A 23,985-nucleotide genomic window follows, 5' to 3' on the forward strand; every position below is an offset into this window, starting at 1 on the left:
AGCCATCACTTTCCCTGCAACTTATATGTTGAGAGCTGCCTAGGACTTTGGACACTAGAGGCTAAGTGGCATGACCAGGGTTACACAACCAGTATGTGACAGAGACAAAACTTGAACCCAGGTCTTCCTGATTGTGAAGACATCTACCCAGTCACACTATGATGCCTTTCCACTGGCATAATACTGTTGAGTGGTCTGTTTAGGGCGAAGCTTGGAGTCATTAAAAGCAAAGGCAGTCCAGCCAATTCTCCTCCTGGTCATTTCTGGGTCCAATTAATTGTCCATCCATGGTTAGTTCTTTGATGACAGCATCCCTATAACCCACCGGTGTATCTGCTTGCCTCAAATGTCTTCCCACTCCAGTCTAGTCTCCATTCAGCCACTAAGGTGATTTTCCTAAAGCACAGGTCTGACTATGTCGCCCTCCTACTCAGTAAAGTCCAGTGGCTCCCTATGGCTTCCAGGATCAAACACAAAATGCTGTTTGACATTCAAAGCCCTTTCCAATCCAGATTCCTCCCACCTTCCCAGTCTTCTCACACCTTGCATCTTACCATGGACTCTTTGATGCAGTGACACTGATCTCCTAGTTGTTCCATGAACCAGACACTCATTTTGCCTCTGCTGTCACCTATACCTGGGACATTCTCCCTCCTCATCTGTCTCCTGGCTTCCTCCCAAGTTCCCACTGAAATACCACCTTCTATAGGAAGCGTTTCCCAAATCTCAATTCTAGTGCCTTCCCTGTTATTTCCTATTTATCCTATAAAAAAGTTTGTGTATGTATGTGTGTGTATGTGTGCGTACATACATGTATGTATATTTGTTATCTTTCTCCATTAAATTATGAGCTCCTTGGGGTTAGGAATTGTCTTTAGCTATTTTTGTATTCCTAGTTCTTAGCATAATGTGTGACATATAGTAAGTGTTTAATAAATGCTTAGTGACTAACTACTGAATACTTTATAAGGCTTTGAGTCTTAAGGTTAAGGTGTAATTAATGTGTCTGTTGGACCAATTCTACAAGTTGCTCATCTAACTATATGTCATAGTTTCACAATAGGCATTCTTCATCTACTTGGCTTTTCTAGTGTGGATAGTTAAGCCAAAAATCTTAAGAGTGATTTATGCGTCAGTCAAAACCAATGCAGCTAAAACTAGAAGAGAAGCAGGAATTTGCATCAAGTTTCTCTGATATAGTTCTAATTTCTAAGATATATAAAGCATTGTGTAAAATTTATAAGAATAAGAACCATTTCCCAATCAGTATGTGGTCAAAAGGATATAAACAGGGGGCAGCTAGGTGGTGCAGTGGATAGAGCACTGGCCCTGGAGTCAGGAGTACCTGAGTTCAAATCAGACACTTAACACTTACTAGCTGTGTGACCCTGGGCAAGTCACTTAACCCCAATTGCCTCACTAAAAAAAAGGATATAAACAGGCAGCTTTCAGAGGGAGAAACCCAAGGTATCAATAACCCACGTGAAAAAAAGTTCTAATAATGAGAGAAATGTAAATTAAAACAATTCTAAGATACTACCTCATACCCATCAAACAGGCTGAGCTGACCAAAAAAATAAAAGTGACAAATGCTGGGGGTTGGAGTTGGAAAGGGAAACAGGTATAATAATGCACAGTTGGTGGGGCTGTGAATTGGTCCAACCATTCTGAAAAGAAATTTGGAACCACACCCCAAAAAGCTATTAAACTGTGCATATCCTTCACCTAGAGATACCACTACTAGGCTGGGCGAGATCAAAGAAAAAGGAAAAGGATCCATACGTATAAGAATATTTGTAGCAGCTCTTTTTGTAGTGGCAAAGAATTGGGGCTCATCAATTGCGGAATATCTAAGCAAGTTATGTTCTATGAAGGTGATTGGAATTGTAAGAAATGATGAGGGGATGGCTTCAGAGAAACCAGAGATGCAAACTGATGCAAAGTGAAGTGAGAATGAGAACAATTTGTAAAATAACAATAATATTGTAAAGATAATAAGCTTTGAAAGACTTAAGAACTCTCATTACACTATAACCAACCACAATTCCAGAGGACTCAGAATGCTATCTACCTCCAGACAGAACTGATGATTCAGAGTACAGACTGAAGTATATTTTCCTTCCTTCTTTTTCTTTTCTTTTTTTTTGAGAGGAAGGAGGAGGGAAGCTAATCTGGGAATCTGCATGAATACACATACTTGTTTTTATTTTTCTTTGCTTTGTTTTTCTTGCCTTCTCTCTGGGTGGGAGAAGGGGAAGAAGAAAATTCAGAACTCAAAATAACTTTTTTTTTTTAAAGAGTATTTATGCATCTCATTTAAGAGTTGGAGCCTGTTACAATCAGAACAATGTTATCTGTAGGAAGGAGTATTTGGAGGAAAGAAGCAGTGGGGAACAATGGTAGATGTAGCATCAAGAGGACCTCTAAGTTCACATGCCTACTCTGCTACTTGCAACCTGTGACCTAGGAAAGGTAACAAGCTTTCTGGGCCTTAGTTTCTTCCTCTGAAAAATGAAGAAGTGGAACAAGATGACTTCTAAGGTTTCTTTCAGCTCTAGACCCACGCACGATCTTATGATCCATCTATCTGACCAGACAGTTTGACAAGTCTATCTCACCCTAATTTAGACTTGGGTTTGATATAGTGGGAAAATGGGGTACAGGTTGGGGTTGGGGTTCTTGGGAATTCCTCTTTAAAGAATTACACCCTCTTGCACACAAAACTTAGTTAGAACAAGGTGATAGTTTATTTAGGAGCAAGGGAAGGGAAGGGTGGGGGGAGGGAAACCATGAAAGAAATCCTTAGACTTTTCATGGGGAGATTTGGCATAAAGCACATGGCTCAGAGGTACCAAATCTCCTCGAACAGGAGACCGGAAGGTACTTTTATAGAGGACTGATGGGGGTGGACCATCCCCCACTGGTGGTAGCTGGGGGAATTGGGTGAGGAGTGGAGGACCATCCCCCACTAGTAGTGACTAGAGGAATTGGGTGAGGGGTGGCTACGGATCCCTCTTCAGAACACAAAGGCCGAAGCCACACCCAAACTTATCTCCCCAGGATAAGGGAGACCGGAATGAAGGGTAGGAATCCCAAGCTAGCTCAGTCCAATTTGGTTCCTCTAGGCCTTATCTGTCCTCTGGTTTAGTTTCTCAAGGAGAAGATTCCTCGGTGTGCCCCAGAGAAATTCTGGGGTGCTCTGCGCCCCATGACAGGTTGATATTAATAATCAGAGAACTGGGGCAGCTAGGTGGCACAGTGGATAGAGCACCGGCCCTGGATTCAGAAGGACCTGAGTTCAAATCCGGCCTCAGACACTTAACACTTACTAGCTGTGTGACCCTGGGCAAGTCACTTAACCCCAATTGCCTCACTAAAAGAAAAAAAAAAGAAAAAAAATAATCAGAGAACCATTGAATGAGATCATTGTTCCATATTTTGTATACTTTTGACATTTGTATGGGAGACATCTTGGTGCAGGGAAGTTTTTAAGCAGTTCTTTGTTCTACCCAATAAATGCTTTTAAATTTTTAGCTGACAAGCACAGTGGGATCTTGTATTCTCTATATCATTTGCTTAATTGTTGGTGTATTTGTTCCATATTTGTTTGCAAAAACCCCTCCCATTTGTTTTTAAAATTGCAGAACTTTTGGTACTAAAGTAATTCCCCAAAACACCCCATTCCCCCAACAAAGAAAACATTAAGCAAAAACCATCAAATCTGTATCACCTGACATCATTCCATACCTCTCATCCCCTTCCTCTTTCTTTGTAGAAGAGAGAAATCTGTTCTCGAGAAACTTGGTCAATGCAATTGATCTGAGTTTTCTGTTTATATTATTGTCACTGTATATATTGTTTTATCGGTTGATTGATCTCTCTTTTGGTACCTGTTCTCTTCTAACACCTACATCAACAATACCCTTGAGGCATATGTAGATTATTTTCATAAATTTTATATAGATGGGAAAGGAGACATTGATGGATCAGTTATTGATGTTCCCGGACTTTTTTTTTAAACTAATAAGGTCCAGGACTTTTTTCTCTTTTCTTTCATCTACCTTGAGAATGGATCCCTCAATGCTCTCAAGCAGACCTTGAGTAGACCATCTCTTTTGGTACAACTAGCTTTCCCATTTTTGTTTTAGTGCCATTTCTGCTTTCTCAGGAAGCACATCTGAAACTATATCACTGTGGTGATTTCAGTATCCTTGTGTCCTTGATAGTGAAGTTTGTTGGAAAAATCTTTACAGACTTCTCTCCCCACCCCCCCACCTCCAATTTTTCATTTTTTAAAATCCTCCTTTACCTTTAAACACACTCCAGATGACTTTGTTTAGTTAGTTCCCTTTTTCTACTCTTCTTGCTCGTAAATTTCCACCATCCTTCTCCATATAATTTTTTGTTGGTGGTGTTTTTTTTTTTTTGGTGAGGCAATTGGGGTTAAGTGACTTGCCCAGGGTCACACAGCTAGTAAGTGTCAAGTGTCTGAGGCCAGATTTGAACTCAGGTCCTCTTGATTCCAGGGCCGGTGCTCTATCCACTGCGCCACCTAGCTGCCTCCTTCTCCATATAATTTTACAAATGAATTTATATTCTAAATTAATGTTGCTCTGGGCTGCAACATCTCTTGATTTGACAAGGAGATTTAGTGTTTGCTAACAAAAGCAATTTCTAGGCTGTTGTGGTCTCCTGGTAACGCTGAAATCTGTAAGAAATTGTTATTACCAGTGTTGATGTCTGTTTCTTCATTTGTTCTCCATTTGGGGCAATCAATAACTTATTTAAATAAGTTAGGTTGGAATTATTACAATCATATGTCATATCATTTCCTCAGTTTTATTTGGATATACTGTTTCATCATTTTTCATTTTTCATCCTGGTTCAAGTTTTAGGACAGACTCAGAGCAGGGGCAAAGTAGCATGTACAAGGGCAGGCTGGGGGTGAAGGCAGAAATCCAGATAACATTCTCCTTTTCCATTCTGTCCTAGGTTGCTCCTCCTTCTACTACTCCCCAGTAAGCCACATGCCAAAGGTAAGGGGCCAAGGTCACAAAGCTTAATGTCAGAGTCCCTGAAAGAAACAGTGTATCTTAAATTCAGATTGTCAGAGATGGAAAGAACCTTAGCAGCACAGTTAATTCAATCCTGTTATTTTCTAAATAAGGAATTCAGTTCACTTTCTGGAGAGTTAACTTTCCTTAAAAGTTAAACATTCTAACTCCTGGAGAACGTAGCATTGTAAAAAGGAAAGAGGCCTGAATTTGAGAAAGTCTGAGTTCAAATCCCAGGGGCCACTTGTGTGACCTTGAACAAATCCCAGGGCCTCAGTTTCCTAATCTGTAAAATGAAAAGACTGGACTGGACTTTTCCAGATAGAAATCCTACATTCTTATGAAAACGAGGTACACAGAGTTCAAGGGACCTGCCAAAGATCACACAGCTAATTACTGGCAGGGCTGGGCCTTGAATTCAGGTCTCCTGACTCCTAAGTACAGTGTTTCTTCTATTTTATCATGCTGGGGATGGATGACTGAATCTCAGAGAAGAACTGGAATGCTGGGAGGATGAGTCAGGGACTGAAGGACTAAATACCTAGTTCCTGGACCATATTTGCCATCGTGCAAGTGACAGTAGGATTCTTTGAAATGAGAATTCCCTCCAATATCCTAGCTTCCAAGGGTTGACAGAAAAGGCACAACCTAGAAGGAGAACAGATAAGTGAGGTGACGTTTCCAGAGAAGCGAGTTAAAAGAATGGGGATGGGAGAATGGGGCGGTGTTGTCTGCTGCATAAAAAATCATCACTAACATGTATGTAATGACTTAAGGTTTGCAGAGTGCTTTTACATTTGATCCCCACAATGTTCCTGTGAGGCAGGTGTCACTGTACCTCATTTTACAGATGAGGCAATTAAAGCCGATGGAGGGGCAGCTAGATGGCACAGTGGATAGAGCACCGGCCCTGGAGTCAGGAGTACCTGAGTTCAAATCCGGCCTCAGACACTTGACCACTTACTAGCTGTGTGACCCTGGGCAAGTCACTTAACCCCAATTGCCTCACTAAAAAAAAAAAAAAAGCTGATGGAGACTAAGTGACTTGCTAGATTTGAAATGAGATCTTTCTGATTTGTATCCCTTCAGCAAGCTGCCTCAATGTAAATAGTATGGTCTTGGTGGGCATTTAGGCGTGTATATCCCCATGTTTGTGTCCATGGCTTTTACTATGGACAGTAGGGGAGCCCTTGTTCATCACCTTCACCCACTCCCACCAGGAACCAACATCCTCCATAACCTATGATCCTTGTACTGCATTCACCTGCAAAAAGTATGAGAGCAGCCACGTGGTTCTTTAATCTCAGCTTTCCTCTGGGACTCGAACATCTGGCCTCCTCAAGGCTGGATTTGAAAAAAAAGAAACTCCAATCCAGTTTTGAAAAGCAGTCGGTCATCATCCTGAGCTGTTATCATTGGCTCCCAATCATCAACACTCCTCCTGGATTCATGCCTCAGCAGCTAGCGTACTCCCAGCACCCCCAGACTCTTCCATTCATGCCAATGTCCCAAGCTCATTCCCTATCTCCAGCTGCCCATCCTCAACCCCACACCTACAATGTCCCACTCCAGACCTACCCACTCCTTCAACTCTGTCTGTGCCATAAATAACTTCTTATACCTGAAAGTTTTTCCTTTCTCACTTCTTCCATCTTCTGTCACAGAGTCCTAGCTTCCTCCAGATGACAAGGCATCCCTGGCCACCCTTCCTACTTGTGCTTCCTCAAGCCCAAATTGTTAATTATGACTGGGGAGTCAGGATACTCCTGACACCCCAAGGCCACTCCCAGACTCTCTCTTTAGCACCATCAATTTGTCCTTGGAAATCTGCCCTTTTGGGGGGTTTGTGCTTTTCCAATTGATCACCCTCTACAGATCCTGGTGGCAGTTATGTATCAAGCTGCAGGGCATTCTCTGACCTTTTTTACTGCTTTCAGTGCCTGACTCACAGGCTTTCTCTTTGTCCTCCCAGCATCTGCCCTCATATAAGACCTGTCTCTATACTAATGCTACTTCAAATATCCCAACTCCCCATTTCTTCTAGCTACTCAATTTCCTACTTCACTCCACCTCAGCTACATTCACAAGTGTTCCAAGTTCAGGAGCACTAAATTCCTTTATTTGATCATAATCTTTTAATGTTCTATATTTCCCTATGCCTTACGACCCCTAATCTGTTTCTAATCAATTCACTATTCCATTCACCACAGTGAACTTTTGATTTCTCCCTAGGCCTCTCTCAGTACAACCTCCACATACCCTGTGAGCTGAGGACCTGAATTCCTACTTCACTAAAAAAAAATTTGAGGCCATTTACCCTCTTCTCCCCTTCTAAAATCACTTAAACATCTTCCACAATCTCTTCCTTCATCCATGTCTCACATGAAAAAGTGGCCCTTTTCTTTGCCATGCAAATGCCATGACTCCATCACCTTCTGTTTTCTTTGGCAGAATGCCCCCACTATCATACCCACACCCTCATTTTTACGATTTAAGAGAGGTTGGTTCCTTCTCTACTTCCTACAAATGCACCTGTCTCCTCCATCCTCATAAAACCCTCACTTGATCCATCCATCCCTGCTAGCCACTCTCCTGCATTTCTTCTCTACTTGTCAGCTAACCTCCTTGAGAAAACTGTTAGCTGCTTCTACTTCCTTTCCACTGTTTTCTAGATCCCCTACAATCTGGCTTCCAACCTCATCATTCAATAGAAAAGGCTTTCCCTAAGTTTAACTCCCCCTCCCCCCAAAAAAGTTGTTTTAATTGCTAGATCTAATGGCTTTTTCTCAATCCAGATACTCCTTGATCTCTTTGAAGCCATTGCTATTGATCACTTTCTTCTCTCCAGGCTTTTGTGATACTACTCTCTCCTGGTTCTCTCCTCTGACTGCTCTTTTGGTCTACTTTGCTGTATCTACATCCAAGTCACAGCCACTAAAACTCTGAGTATCCCACAAGCCTCTTTCCTAGGCCCTCTTTATCCCCCTATACTCAATCCCTGGGGTGGGTGTCAGCCATCATCTCCATGCCAATGATTCCCAATCTATATACCCTGCCATAAACTCCAGGCCCATATCTCTCATCTAGTCTGTCTCATTGATCTATATCTTTATTTTTATTTTTTTATTTTTTGGTGAGGCAATTGGGGTTAAGTGACTTGCCCAGGGTCACACAGCTAGTAAGTGTTAAGTGTCTGAGGCTGGATTTGAACTCAGGTCCTCCTGAATCCAGGGCTGGTGCTCTATCCACTGCGCCACCTAGCTGCCCCATTATATCTTTCAGATATAATTTCAGGAAAAAAAAATAGGTTTAGCTGTAAAGGAACTACAGAAGGGGGAAAAAAGTCTGTTCCTGATGGGCTCAAAGGAGAATTCTATCAAACTTTTAAAAAATGATTAGTGCCAATGCTACACAAATTATTCTTAAAAGTTAAGAAAACATTTTACCATATTCCTTTTTTGTGTGACAAATATAGTCCTAATACATTTTGTTAGTTTGGGTTATTTTATAGTATATAGTTTGTACTTTTAAAATAACTTGCCTTTTGTTTTCAGTTTGGTTAACATATAACTGTGTGTCCTGATAACTTAAAATTTTTCTTCTGGTTTGGCCCAGGCATTTTTTCCAAAATGCAGCTCAAATCCCACCTTTTTCAAGAGGCCATTTCACACACACCTCCACCCCCCTTTCAGTTTACCTTCTATTTGCACATTATCTTGGGTGTCCATAGTTATCTGCTTCCTTCAATCCCGGAGGGCAGGGACTATGGCTTTGCCTTTCTTTATTATCTCTCCAGCTTTTAGCACAGGGTCTAGCAGAGAGCTGGAGCTTAATAAAGGCTTGCTGATGGTCTCTGGGGGACCATTTAGGAGCAGGAAAATACGAAATTGAGATCGAGGAGGTAATTTTTGTGGCTCTAAATGTGTATGACATCTCAGGACAGACATACTCCAACCACCAGCTCACCAATGTGGTGAGGGGAGAGGGAGAGAGTTGACCCTCCAAGGCTCTGTACTCCCAAACTGGAGCTAAGTGTTCCCTAATCTGGTCGTCACTGTAACCCCTACATCTGGAAAACTTTCTCCCCTCTTTTCCCAGGATTAGTTTGAAGGAAGAGCAGAGTACCACTGGATTGGTGAAAAGGCCTAGAGAAGCCAACACATGGTCAAGCCTGTGGCCTTATGAGAGAGAGAAGAGGGAGCCTGGGGCACTAACTCCCAGCACCTCAACCCCAAGGTCGGTGCACTCCAATCCTCACTCCCAACCCCAGGACCAAAAGCAGCCCCAAGATTAGGTAGAATTCTTTTCAAAGGAACTGAAGAGCAAAGAAGACACCACTTGGAAAGAAGAACAAAAAAGGCACCAGACAAGATGCCTTGGCTTAAAAAAATATTTTAAATTATCTTACTTCTGAGAATGCAAAAAAAGCAGGGGACAAGGGAGGTCATGACAATTATGAATGTCCCACAGGATTCCCCCAGGACTTGGTCATCCTGCCCCAGCAATACCCAGAGACAGGTCAGGTAGAGTAAAGTGATGTACAGGTGGAATTCACGGCTTTGTAGGAGTCATATCCATCAGCTGCTGGAGGTGAGAGGTTGCCTGGTCCAACTTTGATAGCTCCATGAGGAGAGAAGAGACCTTGGGGAGATAAAAGGTCATCATCTAGATACCTGGTCTCCCATCCCACCTTCCCCCAAGGACCAAGTATCTTGCTTCGCTCTTCCAAGAACTCACCTTATGCTCTCTCTGCATCATTTCATTCCCCTCAACTGGGGTCCGGGCTGTAAGGCTATCAAGTTGTCTCTGGAGTTTCTGTCTTCTGGTAAGCAGGACAGGGAGATGAAGGTGAGGGTCTACCAGGCCCTGGGGAGAGGATATGGTTAGATGTCTTAGACCTACCTCCTCTTCCAGGATATCCTCTTTTTCCCATCCATAATATCTTCCATTCTTTTCTTTCTGCTTAACCCAACCATCCCCCTGCATCCCTTTCCTTCTGTCTCCTTACTCACCCTATCGCCACTACTATCAAATTCTTTCCTTCCCTTTCCCATCCTCACCTGAAGCTCCATGTAGACCTGGGTGGTATTGTTGAGAGAGGCCTGGGCCCAGCCTTGGGGAGATGCCTTATTGTAGGGCAAGAAGCTCACAGCCCCACAATAGGCCAAGGTACCCAGTGGCTCCAGGAAATCTTCATAGAGGCACTGCTCTTTAGGCTCTGAACATTGCAACAACACTGGGCAAGATGATGGGGAAAGAGAAGAGACTCAAAAGCACTAACATTAAACATCTGGTCCCTCCCCTTATCACAGCCTCTCTACCCTTCAGCAGCCACATGCAACTAGATCACTAGTTCTCATCTCTCACACATCAGCCCCTTCTCCCCTCAAGGACCTGGATATTTAGGGAAAATTCTCACCTCGAGGCCGGGCCTTGCTGAGCTGGTACATGGCTCGGAGCCCCCTTAGTGTTTTCACCGCCTCTTGAACCTGAGAAAATCGCTGTTCCAGTTCTGGCTGGCACCAGTGCACCTGTGGGAGTCAGACCAACCACAGATCACATCTGTGGGCTCCAGGGAGAGTTCACTAAAGAATGCACTTGTCTCCCTATTCCTCTACTGCCTACTTAAGAGGCCAGGTAACTATGGCTCACCTGGTTATCATACCCCATTACAGAGAAAAGATTTAAACCAGGTTCAAGAAATTAAATGAAATACTGATGGAACTGTAACTAGCGACTGAGGAAATCTAAGATGCTTCCCCAACTTTTGTGGCAGACATTACAGAAAACAACCTTGTTCTCCAACCAACTATGCCTGTCATGCTGTCAAACAGAATCCTAGGCTGTGTCAATCATGCATGGCAATCCTTATGTTCTTTAAGGGACGCCTGGGGCCCCACTATACTGTAATCCAGTGATCCTGGTCAGGAGGTGACCCAACAGCAGCAAATGAGCATCTAAAAGAGTCAATTCTGGAAGGCTCCACAATGACAAACCACAAGACTGTCTGATGATAAAACATTCCCTCAAAACTTAAAAGAAGGTTGTTATAACCCTATGGTAATAATAAGCTAGCCCTAGAGAAAATGCTCTAAATGGGTATGACATGGTGCTACCAACACTTCCAAAAGATCCTTTTTTCCCCTACAACTCCGGCCAGACCCTCCCCAATGCACTGAATCACAGAACATCATGGCTCTAAAAGGAATCTTCTTTCTTGCATCTGGTCCAATCCTGTCATTTGACGGATAAGGAAACTGAGGCCAAGGAGGTTAACTTACAGAATGTTAGGGACAGAAGGGACCTTTAGAGTTATTTAGTTCATCCCCATCATTTTATAGACAATAAGCTGGTGGAAAAGTGGGGAAAAGGACTTTGGCTGCACCACTCTGAAGCAGATTTGGCTCACCAAATTTTGGGCACTGGGGTAAGGGGCAACACAGATGCTTCGAGCTTGGGTACAATCTGGTTGGTGAGGCAATCGTTGCCAAAGCTCTTCAGCCAGGAAGGGCATGAGTGGGGCAAGGAGACGAAGTCCAACATCTGCACAAGAATATAGGGTCTGCAGTGGTCCAGCAGCTTGGGGTGACCTCAACAACACAGGTTTCACGGACTCCTGGAAATTAAGGATCAATGTCAACTAGAGAAGAGCTCAGAGTCACTTCTCTCCTTTGGCTAAGTCCCCAGTTATTCCTCACTATCACTCACCCCAATTCTGTAGCTTGGAAAAGAAAAGGGGACCCCAAAACAATGGTCCCTCCATCTCAAGATAGTTCTGGGGCATTTCCCTGGCATCCTCTATGACTTGAATATGCCACTGTTGAATACTCTACTAAGGGTCATCCCACTTACCTCCAGCAAAGTAAAACCTACTCCACAACAATCAGAATGTATACAATATAACTAACCTCAACCATAAGTTCTCCAAACCTCGCTGACTGCTTGTTACAAACTGGACAGGCATATGAAGCATGGGTTCATAGAATTTAGAGCTAGAAGGGACCTACCTTGTCTGGCTAAGGCCCAGAAAAAGGAAGTCACTTTACCAAAGTCACACAGGTAATGGTTTAGAATGCATTTCAAATATTTAAATAATATATTTAAAATACATTTAGAATATTTTCCTTTGTGGACTAACTGCACAATCCTCCCATGCTGTTTTTGCCTGAAATTATGTTTTTGCAGAACCAGTTAATATTAAGTAGTGTACACAGTTATGTATTAGTTGTTCTAGTGGCCCACACTGGGTCCCAGAGCACAACAGATTGACTTCCCAATTTTCTCACTGTAGCCAGAAAGAGTACTCATAAAAATGAACAGGTTCAGTCAGATCTTTCTCCTGCTCCTCTGCCTCAATTTTTTAGAAATCCATCTATTTAGGGTAGCTAGGTGACGAAGTGGATAGAGCACCAGCCCTGGAGTCAGGAGGACCTGAGTTCAAATCTGGCCTCAGACTATTGACACTTACTAGCTGTGTGACCCTGGGCATGTCATTTAACCCCAAATGCCTCATCCAAAAAAAAAAGAAAGAAAGAAAAAGAAATCCATCTGTTTAGCTGTTCCTCTCTTCTCTCTCTCCCAGGGAATTGGGGGTAGGGGTAGGGGTAAGGATATGGGAAGGGAGGAATCTCCTATGTAGGAAGAACCAATCCAAGAGGCAAAAGAAACAAACACTCGCTGGCACTTTCCTCTCTCTCATCAAAGTACAATGTCCTAGTGTCCCAAATGTCCCAGTATACAATGCCCAAAGGGGTCCCACCATGGAAAACCAGGAGATTCCAGGTGAACTTAGGAGTATGATAAGTATAGAGGAAAATGCCACCTTGCCCCTGTGCCTCCTACCCCCTGGGCTCACCAAGTAGACATCACAGAGTTTATGGAGCCAAAAGTGGTGCAAAGCATGGGTGATGAGAGAGAGATCTTGTGCCAGGAAGCCTCGCTCACATTCCCCTACAGTGACAGCTAGGCAGCTCAGGATCCAGGCATCCATGGCAGACGAGGGAGATGGCTATGGGACAAAAGAAATGCTCAACAACTTAGACAGCCACACTACAGACCCCACCACCATCCACCAGGACTCCCTTTTCTCTTCCCCCAACACAACCAACACCCACTTCTTCAGTGGGAGGGGGTATAAATCTGTCTCCTAAGGCGTTAAGGATGAATCGCATGGCATTCCAGATCTTGTTGCAGAAATGGCGGGAGGTCAGGACCTCAGAGACAGACAGGTTTATGTCATTCCCTGTACAGCAGAGAGGGTTCAGAAGGTTGGCTTCATCAGTCTCCTTTCTCTTATCTCCAGAATCTATCCCCAACCTGCCTACCCTGGTCTTACCTTGTGTTCCATGAGAACAGAGTGTGAACCTCAGAGCATCTGTACCACACTCAGGGATTCCTTGAGGGAAATCCTTCCTCTGGAAGCAGAGAAAAGAGAAAAGGTGGCTAAGTTCTTTCAGGTAAAGTAGAAGATGTTTGTAAGGGCAGTGGCAGCTTGGGGAAGGGTGAGCAGCAAACACCTGGGCCTCTACCTGTCCAGCAGCAGCAATCTGGAGCTCCCTGGGATCCAGGTTTCCATCTTTCAGCTTCTCCTGTAACACCTAAGGAGATACTTTACATGGCCTCTATCTATCTGAGGATCCACCTATTGCTCCACAGAATCTTTTTCCTAGGCCCAATTTCCCACCACAAGTCCCTCCACTCTTATTCAAAAGCCATCCCTGCCCCTCCAACTCTTTTCCCACCCTTGGTTCAGCCTCCTGACCTGTAGCTCTGCCCCTCTGATAACATCCCTAGGATCGAGCACATTCCCCAGAGACTTGCTCATCTTGCGGCCCTGACCATCCCGGACCATGGGGTGAAGAAGCACCTAGGCAGGGATATGGAAGAAGTTAGGTATATAAGTTAGCTAGGTGAGGGATATGGAAAAAGTTAATTGGGCACGGGGACAGAGGTCTGGGAAGTGGTTGCCTTGGGATCTCCCTTCCTTAGGTTTCAGAGAAGGTGAACAGACCCATGTAAGAAGTACAAAAACATTGCCTCTCTTTAGCTGGGGAGCTGTGGAAAGGAGGACAGGGAACTGAAGGACAGATTACCTGGGGAAATGGAAGTTTTCCAGTGAGCTGGGTGCCTAGCATGACCATTCGGCCTACCCAGAACATCAGAAGGTCACTGCCTGTCTCCAACAGGGACAAGGGGTAGAACTGAGCCAAGTCTGGGGTCTGAAACACAAAAGAGATAGAACAAAGGGCTAATTACAACCAGTCCCGCCACTCTTCTCCAAGCCCCCAAATCTCTGCTCCTCATCCCTATCCTCCACGCATCCTCAGTCTCATGACATCTCTCCCTATACAATTTCACATCGCCTTAACCCATCTCACCTTTTGGGGCCAGCCCAGAGCAGAGAAGGGGAAAAGTGCCGAGGAGAACCAGGTGTCTAAAACATCAGGGTCTGAGGGATGGAGTGAGAACAGCAAACAGTTGGGATCTAGTTTTCTGAGCACTCCAGTCCTTTATTTCCCTTCCCATTTTTTCCAGACCCGAGACCCAGATAGGCCCCGGGTCTGGCCCTCCCCCAGAGTCTCCAGCTTCCCGAATCTGCTCTCCTCAGGCATCGGCCTCCAGGCCCAGCCTAATTACTTACCCCTCTCCAAAGTTAGCTCCTTCTCTGGTCTCCCTATGAGTTCTGCAGCTGCTTTTTTGGCCTCAGCCTCTGATCGACCTACTACCCAACATTCCTCATTGTCTCCCTATAAAAGAGCAATTTGGGATGGATGGTGTCAAGACTTACAAGGCAATTTGGAACAGTAATTTCCAAATTTCCTACCCTCTCCATTGCCCTGAGGAAAGCAAACCATCCCACCCCCTTTACCTCCTTTCCAACAACCCGATAGGCTGGGATCTGATGTCCCCACCACAGCTGCCGGGAAACACACCAATCACTGTGGATGAGACCCCCACCCCCACCCCCACCAAAAACCAAAGTTACTTCATAGTATGATTAGGTCTCAGTCTCTACCCCCTCCCCCCATCTCATCAATGCTCCTACTTGCCTGATATTAGAAAACCAATGTTGCCAATTCTTCTGATGGAAGGGAGGGTTGAGACACAGAGCCCCTGATTTCACAGCCTACAAGAAAGGGGATCTCAGCCAATGGCCCCTGTTCCTGTGATAATTCCAAGGCTCAGATCTCCTTTGCTTGGATCCCAGTCAGAGTGAGAGGCACAGAGGACACAGCTGTACAAACCTGACCTTCTTCATGCCTCCATATCAGACAGCCCTCACCCAGCCACCATAAACTAGAGCCTCTTCAGGAAAGGGGACTCCCAGGCTCCCTCACTCACAGTCCCAAGAGGCCCCATCTCCCTTATGTAGTGTCCCCACTTGGGTCTCACCTGGGCAGCTTGTTCTCCCATTCTCTGGCATCGCACAAACCACTGGTTTTTGAGAAGAGATTCCACCACATCTCCAGAACGGCTACAGAGGGAAGAGTGAGGCTCCATTCGTGCTCTTTCATCCCCATTCTTCCTACCCTCCCATCTTCCTCAGAGAGGCATGAACTTACCCTCCTCTTCCTTAGGGTTAGTCCTTTCCACTCTACTCCCACCCCCTTACGTTTTAGTGGTGTGGGACACGGAGGAAAAGAATTACCTGCAGATGGGGAGTACCATAGGATGGTCCTGAACGCCACGAAAATGCCCTCGTTCCTTAAGCATAGACACAATCTTTTCACGGGCCACAAATCGGTGAAGACCCTACGAGGAAAAGTTCCTTGTGGAAACAGAGGAGCCTGTGGAAAGAGGAGGGCAGGGGGCAGGCAAGGACACAGAAGGATCCAGAAACCAAAGTGTTATTAAAGGTGTGGTCCTACCTGCAGCCAATCCCCAGAGGGGGAGACCATGGTACCATCCTCTCCAATGACATTCACAGGGACCAGCCCATGTCGTGCCCCAATCTCAGCATCAACAAGGCTGTGAGCAGGGGTCACCTTCACTGCACCTAAGGGAGCAGCAGTGAGGAGATGATCAGACACTCAATTTTCCCTCTCTAGGCCCCATGTGTAGTTCCTCAAATCTACCCCTCCCTCTCCATTTCTGTGGGGGAGGGAGCACAAACTTCAAGCCAGAAGATATGAGCTCAGATCCTGGCTCTGCCACTTAGTAGACATGTGGCCGTGTTATTTAACATCCATGAGCCTGTTTCCTCCTCTGGAAAAATGGGTATCTAACTGGCCTATTTCACAAGGTAGCCATGATTTCTATAGGTAATATTTATGCAAATTATAACTATACAAATGTAAGGGGTAGTACTACTATTCCTTGTTATCTTCACAGACTTCCTGGTGAATTTCCTCACTCTTCTTTAATCTTCCTGTCTCTCCCCCTTCCCCAGTCTGCCCCTAGCTTTCTTCCTCTCTCCTGGTGTCCACAAACCTGTGCCCATGTCAGGTTGGACTGCAGGGTCAGTGATGAGAGGAAGGAGCTTCCCACTTAGTGGATGACAGAGCTGGCGCCCATGGAGGTGCTGACAAGGGAAAAAAGGATCAGTCATTCAACAAGTATTTAAGTGCTTTTTATGGATCAGGTGTAGGAATTTATTGGAAGGGAAAGAGAACGAGGGCATTGGGGATAAGAGGGAGAAACGGAACAACTGGAAGGAACAGATTTAAAAGACAAAATCAAAAGATCAGGTCCTGGGGCAGCTAGGTGGCACAGTGGATAAAGCACTGGCCTTGGATTCAGGAGGACCTGAGTTCAAATCCAGCCTCAGACACTTGACACTTAACTAGCTGTGTGACCCTGAGCAAGTCACTCAACCCTCATTGCCCTGAAAAAAGAAAACAAAACAAAAAAACAAAAAAGATCAGGTCCTAGTATTGATCTTGTCCCCATACCTCATTGTATGACCTCGGTCAAAAAATTTCACCCTCTTAGACCTAAGATTCATTATTTGAAAAAAGAAGTTGAATCATGATCTTTTATTCCCCTTCAAGGGAGTGGGGGCAGGACCAGTAAGAAAATGAAGGATGATCTTGAGACAAGAAAATGCAGCCAAGGAAAAAGGAAGTAGAATCTTAGATGGGGTCAGAGTAGACTGAGAAAGGAAAGAAAACGAAAGTGTGAGGAGGTCAGACGGGTAGAGGAAGTTGTTTATTACTGTGTATCGGAGGTCATCAGGATGAACAGCCACAGCTACATCTCCAGGTAAAGTCTCCGGCCGTGTGGTCCCCACTATAATCTCTGTGTCTGGGGAAACATACAACCAACCCTGAACCAATCTCCCCATTTCCTAGAAGAACCTAGAACTGGGAAATAGGTGCCCATCCTAAGCAATAGCTTCCTCCAAAGTAACCATGTAAAATGAGGATCAGCACCCTTCTAGTCATCTGAATGCCCAAATGCTCTGAAATTCCCAGTAGTTTAAATGGATGAAGCAGGTAGGAGGGGCTGGGGTTAGGAATCACTCTCAGAGCCAAAATAAACTGGGAAGTTCCCAGCAGGTGACATGGAAGAGGCGGGATATTCTGTAGGCATTCCACTGTCCTCACCACAAATCCGACCCATCCCTCAGAACCCAGTGCCTCCTCTAAGGTGCTGCCCGTGACTGCTCTAGCTCACACTGACTTATCGTTCTTCTTATCCCCTGAAGCACTTCCAGCCCAAATCACAGAGTTTAACCCTGAATTATTCTGTTTCATGGGTGGCAGTCTTGTCTCCCCATCTTGAGGGTCAGGAAAAGGCATCTGACTAGCAGTCAGATAAAAGCTTACTGAGGAGTTCATTTAAAGATATTAATTGTGGAAAGAAGAATAGGTTACCACTCCCTTCCCATTCCCCTGCTGGAAAGTGGGAGATTCCAAAGGGTCTGATATGATACTCATAGACAGACAAAATGAGGAAAGACTATGACACACTAAGTCAGGCAAGAGAATAAATGAAACTCACCAGGGTCCCCATGTACTGGAAAGGCAACAGAAACAAGGAGGCCAAAGGAGACAGGGTAAGGACAGCCTGGAGGGCAGAATTCCGTTCGGCCGGGCAGGGGCCGACCCTCCACCTGGGCGTATCAGGAAAGACTGGTGTCGTTAGTCTGTGTTCATGGCCTCAAAGGACTCCTAGTTTATATTCCTCCTTGCCCACCCTCTCCCCAACCCACTTCTAATCCCATCTGAGAAACCCAAAGGTCCAACTACCCCTTCCCCCCTTGCTTGCCATTAGGTATACAAAATTGAAGCTATCCCCTAGCCTCCTCACCCCAACCTCACCCTTACCTCAATATCTGAGATGGCTGACCTCAAAGCACATGACCAATTGACAATCTGCTGGTCCCGGTATAACAGCCCAGCCTCATACAGACGGACAAAGGCCTCTGTCACTGCTACTGAAGAGCCCTGAAAGAAGGTCTGTGTTCACACCCAACAATCCCTGACTTTCCTTCCTCTCTATCACCTCTCTCAGGAACCTAAGCATGGCAGGCTCCTCAGGTCCAAGTTTTCATTCTCTCATCACCTACCCCTAACCACCATTCCCTTTAGAGACCAAAGCATCTGGTACTCACAGCATCCATGGTGAAACACTCTCGATCCCAGTCCAAAGAGGCCCCCAAGGCTCGTAGCTGCTTACAGATCTCACCACCCTTCCTGTTCCCCGGAAAAAAAAAGTACAGTGATTCCCTCTGCTTCGTTGTCAAGGAGGAGAATTGGGGAGGGCCAGGACAGGGAAGCTGGATACCTAGGACCCCCGAGAAAATGGAATATAGGGAAAAGAAGGGATGGGGACTAGGGAGCTATACTTACTCTTCCTTCCACCTCCACACTTCCTTTAGAAAATCTTCTCGGCTCAGTTCGTGTCTCCTTATTCCCTGCTCCTTCCATAACTGCTTCTCCACCACAGCCTGGGGCACGGAAAAAGGAAAGATGGAGAGATGGTCAAGTAGCTTCAAAGAGGGAAATCTCCTACATCTTGATGGAGGGAAATGGGTCAGAGAAATACCTGAGTAGCAATGCCTGCATGATCAGAACCTGGGATCCACAGTACCTGGTCCCCTCGCATCCGATGCCTATGATAGAAGGATTCAGAACTTCATATATCTGCTTGACTTTATCCCAACATTCCCATGACCCCTCAGTTCCTGCATGGCCCAATCCTATCCTGTTATCCCTGAGACTCATGTTCCCACTAGCCCAGTCCCATCTCACAGGAGCCAGACACATGACCCTCTCCCACTTACCAGCGCACAAGAGCATCCTGTATGGCCACAGTGAGAGCATGGCCAAGGTGTAGGGAGCCAGTGACATTGGGGGGTGGGATACACATGGAGAAAGTCTCCCCCGTAGCCTGCGGCAGCTGGGACTAAAAGGGAAGGCAAAAGACAAGTCAAGAGAGGAACAAGGAATAGAAGAAAGGTTGAGGCAGGGTATTTACCTAGGACAAGAGAGCCCCCTGGTGTCTCTAGAGTTAAGGTGATGTAGGGAAGAAGGCTCTCGAATTGTAGGCAGAGAACAGAGAAGAGAGATTCTGAAGGCACCAAAATTTTCTGATTCTTCAAGGCAGCTGGCCATGAGCTCCAGATCTCAAGGCTCAGAACTTACCAATTTCACTGCTTTTCTCTCCTATCCATTCCACCTCCACAAAATCTTTCACATGCATCCCCTCCTCTCTATTCTCACTGCCACCACCTTCATTATCACCCACAGGGATTATTGAAATAGTATTTTACCATAAAGTTTTCCCACCTCCACTCCCTCCCCACACCAACCCTGCCTGGGAGGGAACATGACATACTAGAGGTACTAGCTCTGGAAATAAGACCTTTTCAAAGACCTGGCTCTGCTCTTCACTATCCGTGTGACCTGTGGCAAGACCTCTAACCTCTCTGGGCATCAGTTCTTCATTGTAAAATGTGGGATTGGGGGCAGCTATGTGGCACAGTGGATAAAGCACCAGCCCTGGATTCAGGAGGACCTGAGTTCAAATCCAACCTCAGACACTTGACACTTCCTAGCTGTGTGACCCTGGGCAAGTCACTTAACCCTCATTGTCCCACCAAAAAAAAAAAAAGAAAAAGAATTATAAAAAAATTTTAAGATAAAATAAAAGTATTCTTTATAGTAAAATGTGGGATTGGATCAGCCTCTAAAGTCCCTTCCAATTCTAAATCTATGATCCTAAGACCTAGGTTCAAATTCTACTTCTGATACTTCCTACCTGTGTGACCTTGGTCAAATCAATTAATCCCCTTGGGACTCAGTCTCCTCAGCTACAAAATGAAGGGGTAAGACTAGAGGGACTCTGAGGTTCCTTCCAGCTTATGCATGAATGAATCTGGCCATGTTACTCTTCTGTACAAACATGTTCAGGGGTTCCCAGGTGCCTTCCAAAGAAATTTCAAACTCCTCTGCTTTGCATTCAAGGCCCTCTCCAATGTAACACCACATGCCTCTTCAAGCCTTAGTCTACTGTTTGTGCTCCAGACAGCCCTCCAACCCCCAGACAAGCTCCGTGTTCTTCTTCCTTTGGGCTTTGGCTTCCATGGCTCCCTACTACCAGGAATGTCCTCTCTTCCTCTCTTAGCTAATTGACTTCCTACCTACCCTTTAAAGCCCAATTCACATACTGCTTCCTCCAAGAAGTCTTCTCTGACTACCCCTCATACTTCATGTAGCCCTTTGTTTATGTAGTTCTCTGATGTACTTATTGTGTAACACTGTAAATTATTCCTTGCCTTTTGACTGGAGAAGCAGCCCAGAAAGTAAAAAGAGGTCTGGATCTGAAGCCAAAGGACCAAGGTTCGAATGCCAATTCTGCCGCTTCCTACTTAACCATACTAGGCCTCAGATCCCCCATTCATAAAACAAAAGGGATGAACCAGATGGTCTCTACCAGTTCTAAATCTATTATCCTACAATCCTAGACACTATGAGGGCAAGGATCTTGTTCACCCAGGGTCCAACACGGCTGCTACAGACATTAGTTACTGACCTGGTATTCTGGTTTGAAGAACCCCTCTTGAACCCACCAAGAGTACCAAGCAGCTTCAACATATTGGGGACTGTATGTAGGAGGCAAGGGCCCTGTGACATCTAGAGGAATGGATGGAAGAAAGAATTCCATTATCCCTGAACTTATTCAAATGTCTTTACTAGACAGCTAAAATACTGGGGAAGAAAGAAGGGGTAGGAAAAGATTTTCACATTTGTTACCTTTTTTTTCACCAGGTTCTGTATGGATTTCATACAATACTATCTCTTTAGCAGTCCAGCTTTTACTAGGCTTTGTTGGTTGCTGAAAAAGATATCAGGTAAGATTTGGGGAAATTTATCAGCTTTCAAGCACTCCCTACACCACCCAGACCCTCCTTCCCCCTTACCTTGCTCGTCCCTACTGTCTCTGTCTCCAAAGCCCCCTGCTTTTCTCGAAGCCGCTTCTGCTTCTGTTGACGATTTCTTTGGGGGTTGGAAGATCCATGAGGATATGGTTGAGTGGAAAAAGGGTGGGGCCAGGGGATACTTTGAGGAGCTTTCAGGCCCCAAAGCCTGGTCCGAAGAGGGGCCAAGGACAAGTGGGACATTGAGGCTGTGTGGGCAGGGGGCCAGGATCCCTTCCTGGAACAGAGAAAGGACATTTACTAGAAGCCTCAAGAATGCCCGTCCTCTATTTCTTCAGTGACAAGTCACTCATTTTGTTTTTAATCCCAGCTGTTTTATTCACCATTCTCTTCCTTTCAGTTTCTCCTCTGTTCTAGGACTTCCGTTCTTTTTGAAGTGTTGTACAATTAAAAAAAAAAAAGGCTTGGACCTAAAGATTCAGTTCTGGCCTGGCTTTCCCACTGACAAGCCATGTGACCTTGAGCAAGTCACTTTTCAGTGCTTAATGAATGCTTGCTGTCTGAATGACTTTCCAGGCCTGTTTCTTCATCTGCAAAATGGGGATAAAAATACCAACTCTGTCTACCTTCACAGGGCAGCAGTGAGGATTAAGGATAAGGACTATACTATGCTCCTGTGGGCAGGGTTCTTGCCTGATTATACTTATATCTCTTCTAGTTCCAAAGTGCCCAAAAGAACCTTTTCTTGGACATGTTGAACTGAAGTGTTTATATGCTTTGTAAACTCTAAAGTTCCATATTTTTTTTAGATTAGACTTGATTTCATTAGTAAAAGCTATCTTCTACCAATTCAATCACTTTCAGTTAGAATTACTGAGAAACTTATGGATAGAAACTCCTTTCACAGGGCCAGAAGCCACAGGAGGAACCTGAACCCAGGTCTTCCTAAGTCTATGACCAACTTTCTACCAGGCTGCCCCATGGCTTATACTTACATAGCACTTGAAATTTGTATAAAATCTTTATCATGTCCTCCTGACTAACCCACAAACACAATGGCTGTTGTTTGTCCTGTGTTTTCGGAGACTGTGACATCATAGGATGTAGTGGATGACCTTGAGATCTTGATGTCTGACCAAGCTTTAAGCCCTCCACAGTGCCTTGTTTCAGCTGCCCTCACACTACTGTAACATCTGCCCATTCCACGGGGTAAGACTTCACATGCTTGGGGCAGAAATCCCCCTATCTCAGGTTTGAGAGTTGTCAGTTACCCTCAGACTCGATGCTTTGACCCAAGTGTGGCCACTTCAAATGCTCCAACTTCTTGGAGTCACAGGTGGGAGTTGGTTAAAGGTGGACAGTAAAGGTGGACCAGCAGCCCTGAAATGGGCTCAGCAAGGCCTCACACTGCAGGCTCTAGTCCTCCTGAACACCCCCTGCACCAACGCAAATACAAATGCTATCAGGGAGGCAGTCTGGAATAGGAAATTTGGAGTCAGAGAAGACATATTACCTCGTATTTATTTTGTATATGTTTACATGTCATATCCCACGCTAGAACATAAGCTCCTTGGGAACAAAGGAGCTCATTTGTATTTGTATTCCCCATGCCTACCTAGCACACAGTAATCTGTCCATAAATGTTCTATCTAAAAGTAAAAGGGGTTCCTTCTCCTTTGAATTTTAGGACTGAGGCCCCCCCCCCCATAGGTTGTTAATCACAAAGATCATATAAATAGTAAGTAGCAAAACTAGAAATCGAACTCAGGCCCTCAAGGTCCAAATCCAGAATTTCTTCTCACTGTACTACTTAGCCTCTGGGTTTGAATCCTTGCAAACCCCTTAGCTCAACAACCATAAAATGTAATTGTAAGGTTGGATTAACTAGATGACTTCTAAGGTCCCTTCCAGCTCTGAATCTATAACCTTATTATCTCCATTTAAAAATAAAAAAACTATTACTCCAGGGGGACAGTCACCAAGGTGATTTGTTCTCAGGTTTTGTATTCCTCTCCCAATAAATCTATTTTTATTTTTAAAAAATAGAGTCAGAGAACTTCAGGGAGCTCGGTGGCTCAAGCGAGGGGTCTAGGGTAGTTTAGACCAGAATTCAAATACCCTGAGCAAGTCTCTTAACCTGATGAGATGGGAATAATAAAAGCACTCAGCCCTCAGGGCTTTGGAGAGAACAGTGATTCCCTATGTGCAAAGTGCTCTGCAATCCTTGAAGCGCCATTTGTTGGTTATGAAGCAATTTGCTTCCCCTCATACACTGACAGTGTCAAACTTAGGATCTGCACCCCGGGATCCCCCATTTACCCCGCCCCCCGCCCCCAGGTGCTCGCCCCACACGCCTGTTCTCCCAGGACCTGGCTGCCCTGCCCCAGGCGCCCGACCAGGTAGGTGGTCCCTGGATCCTCCGCTCACGCTCCTCAGCCGCCTCTGCACAGCTCCGGGCCTGCCTCCCCCGGAAGTCCACAGGACACGAGGGTACAACGAGGCCTTAAGCAGGACGGACCACGAGACAACCCGGCCCACTGCCGGGCCGGGTCCCTGGCGGAAGTTGTCGGAAATTGAACGCGACTGGAAAAAGCAAACTGCAGAAGA

At 45.2% G+C, this 23,985-nt stretch overlaps 1 protein-coding gene and 1 long non-coding RNA gene across 5 annotated transcripts; both read right to left on the bottom strand.

Moving 5' to 3' along the window:
- Window positions 1-4,619: 4,619 nt before the first annotated feature.
- On the bottom strand, window positions 4,620-8,215 carry LOC122755353. Its single transcript, XR_006356386.1, has 3 exons — window positions 6,319-8,215; window positions 5,596-5,702; window positions 4,620-5,074 (listed from the first exon to the last, which is right to left on the bottom strand). It is a non-coding gene; the product is annotated as an uncharacterized LOC122755353 (long non-coding RNA).
- Window positions 8,216-8,406: 191 nt separating this feature from the next.
- Window positions 8,407-23,965, bottom strand: VARS2 (valyl-tRNA synthetase 2, mitochondrial). 4 transcript variants are annotated; one of them, XM_044003668.1, is made up of 31 exons: window positions 23,748-23,835; window positions 22,650-22,814; window positions 21,421-21,655; window positions 21,254-21,335; window positions 21,033-21,133; window positions 19,282-19,403; window positions 19,044-19,110; window positions 18,848-18,945; window positions 18,610-18,691; window positions 18,323-18,442; window positions 17,997-18,108; window positions 17,209-17,297; window positions 16,485-16,575; window positions 15,923-16,050; window positions 15,703-15,806; window positions 15,447-15,528; window positions 15,104-15,180; window positions 14,923-14,992; window positions 14,695-14,800; window positions 14,432-14,502; window positions 14,147-14,272; window positions 13,816-13,920; window positions 13,583-13,651; window positions 13,390-13,468; window positions 13,169-13,296; window positions 12,910-13,062; window positions 11,464-11,670; window positions 10,474-10,585; window positions 10,115-10,290; window positions 9,792-9,920; window positions 9,463-9,695 (listed from the first exon to the last, which is right to left on the bottom strand). In XM_044003668.1, the coding sequence occupies exons 3-31, from the start codon at window positions 21,619-21,621 to the stop codon at window positions 9,606-9,608; spliced, it is 3,177 nt and encodes a 1,058-aa protein (XP_043859603.1). In that variant the 5' UTR covers window positions 21,622-21,655; window positions 22,650-22,814; window positions 23,748-23,835; the 3' UTR covers window positions 9,463-9,605. The 4 variants fall into 4 exon arrangements, with proteins under 4 accessions (XP_043859602.1, XP_043859603.1, XP_043859601.1 ...); XM_044003667.1 differs by lacking the exon at window positions 22,650-22,814 and having other exon boundaries at window positions 8,407-9,695; window positions 23,733-23,965; XM_044003666.1 differs by lacking the exon at window positions 22,650-22,814 and having other exon boundaries at window positions 23,748-23,965.
- Between the last annotated feature and the right edge of the window lie 20 nt (window positions 23,966-23,985).

This window comes from Dromiciops gliroides, chromosome 4 (genome assembly GCF_019393635.1).
Source record: "Dromiciops gliroides isolate mDroGli1 chromosome 4, mDroGli1.pri, whole genome shotgun sequence".
Lineage (NCBI taxonomy): Eukaryota > Metazoa > Chordata > Mammalia > Microbiotheria > Microbiotheriidae > Dromiciops > Dromiciops gliroides.

Bases quoted from the DNA above. Each gene is read 5' to 3' on its own strand.
- VARS2 (XM_044003667.1), bottom strand. From the start codon at position 21,621: ATGTCCCACTTGTCCTTGGCCCCTCTTCGGACCAGGCTTTGGGGCCTG. The intron at 16,051-16,484 runs GTTTGTGGACAC...CTGCTCCCTTAG, and splicing joins CCAACCTGACATGGGCACAG to GTGCAGTGAAGGTGACCCCT. The intron at 15,181-15,446 runs GTGAGACCCAAG...CCTTTCTTGTAG, and splicing joins TGGGAGAACAAGCTGCCCAG to GCTGTGAAATCAGGGGCTCT.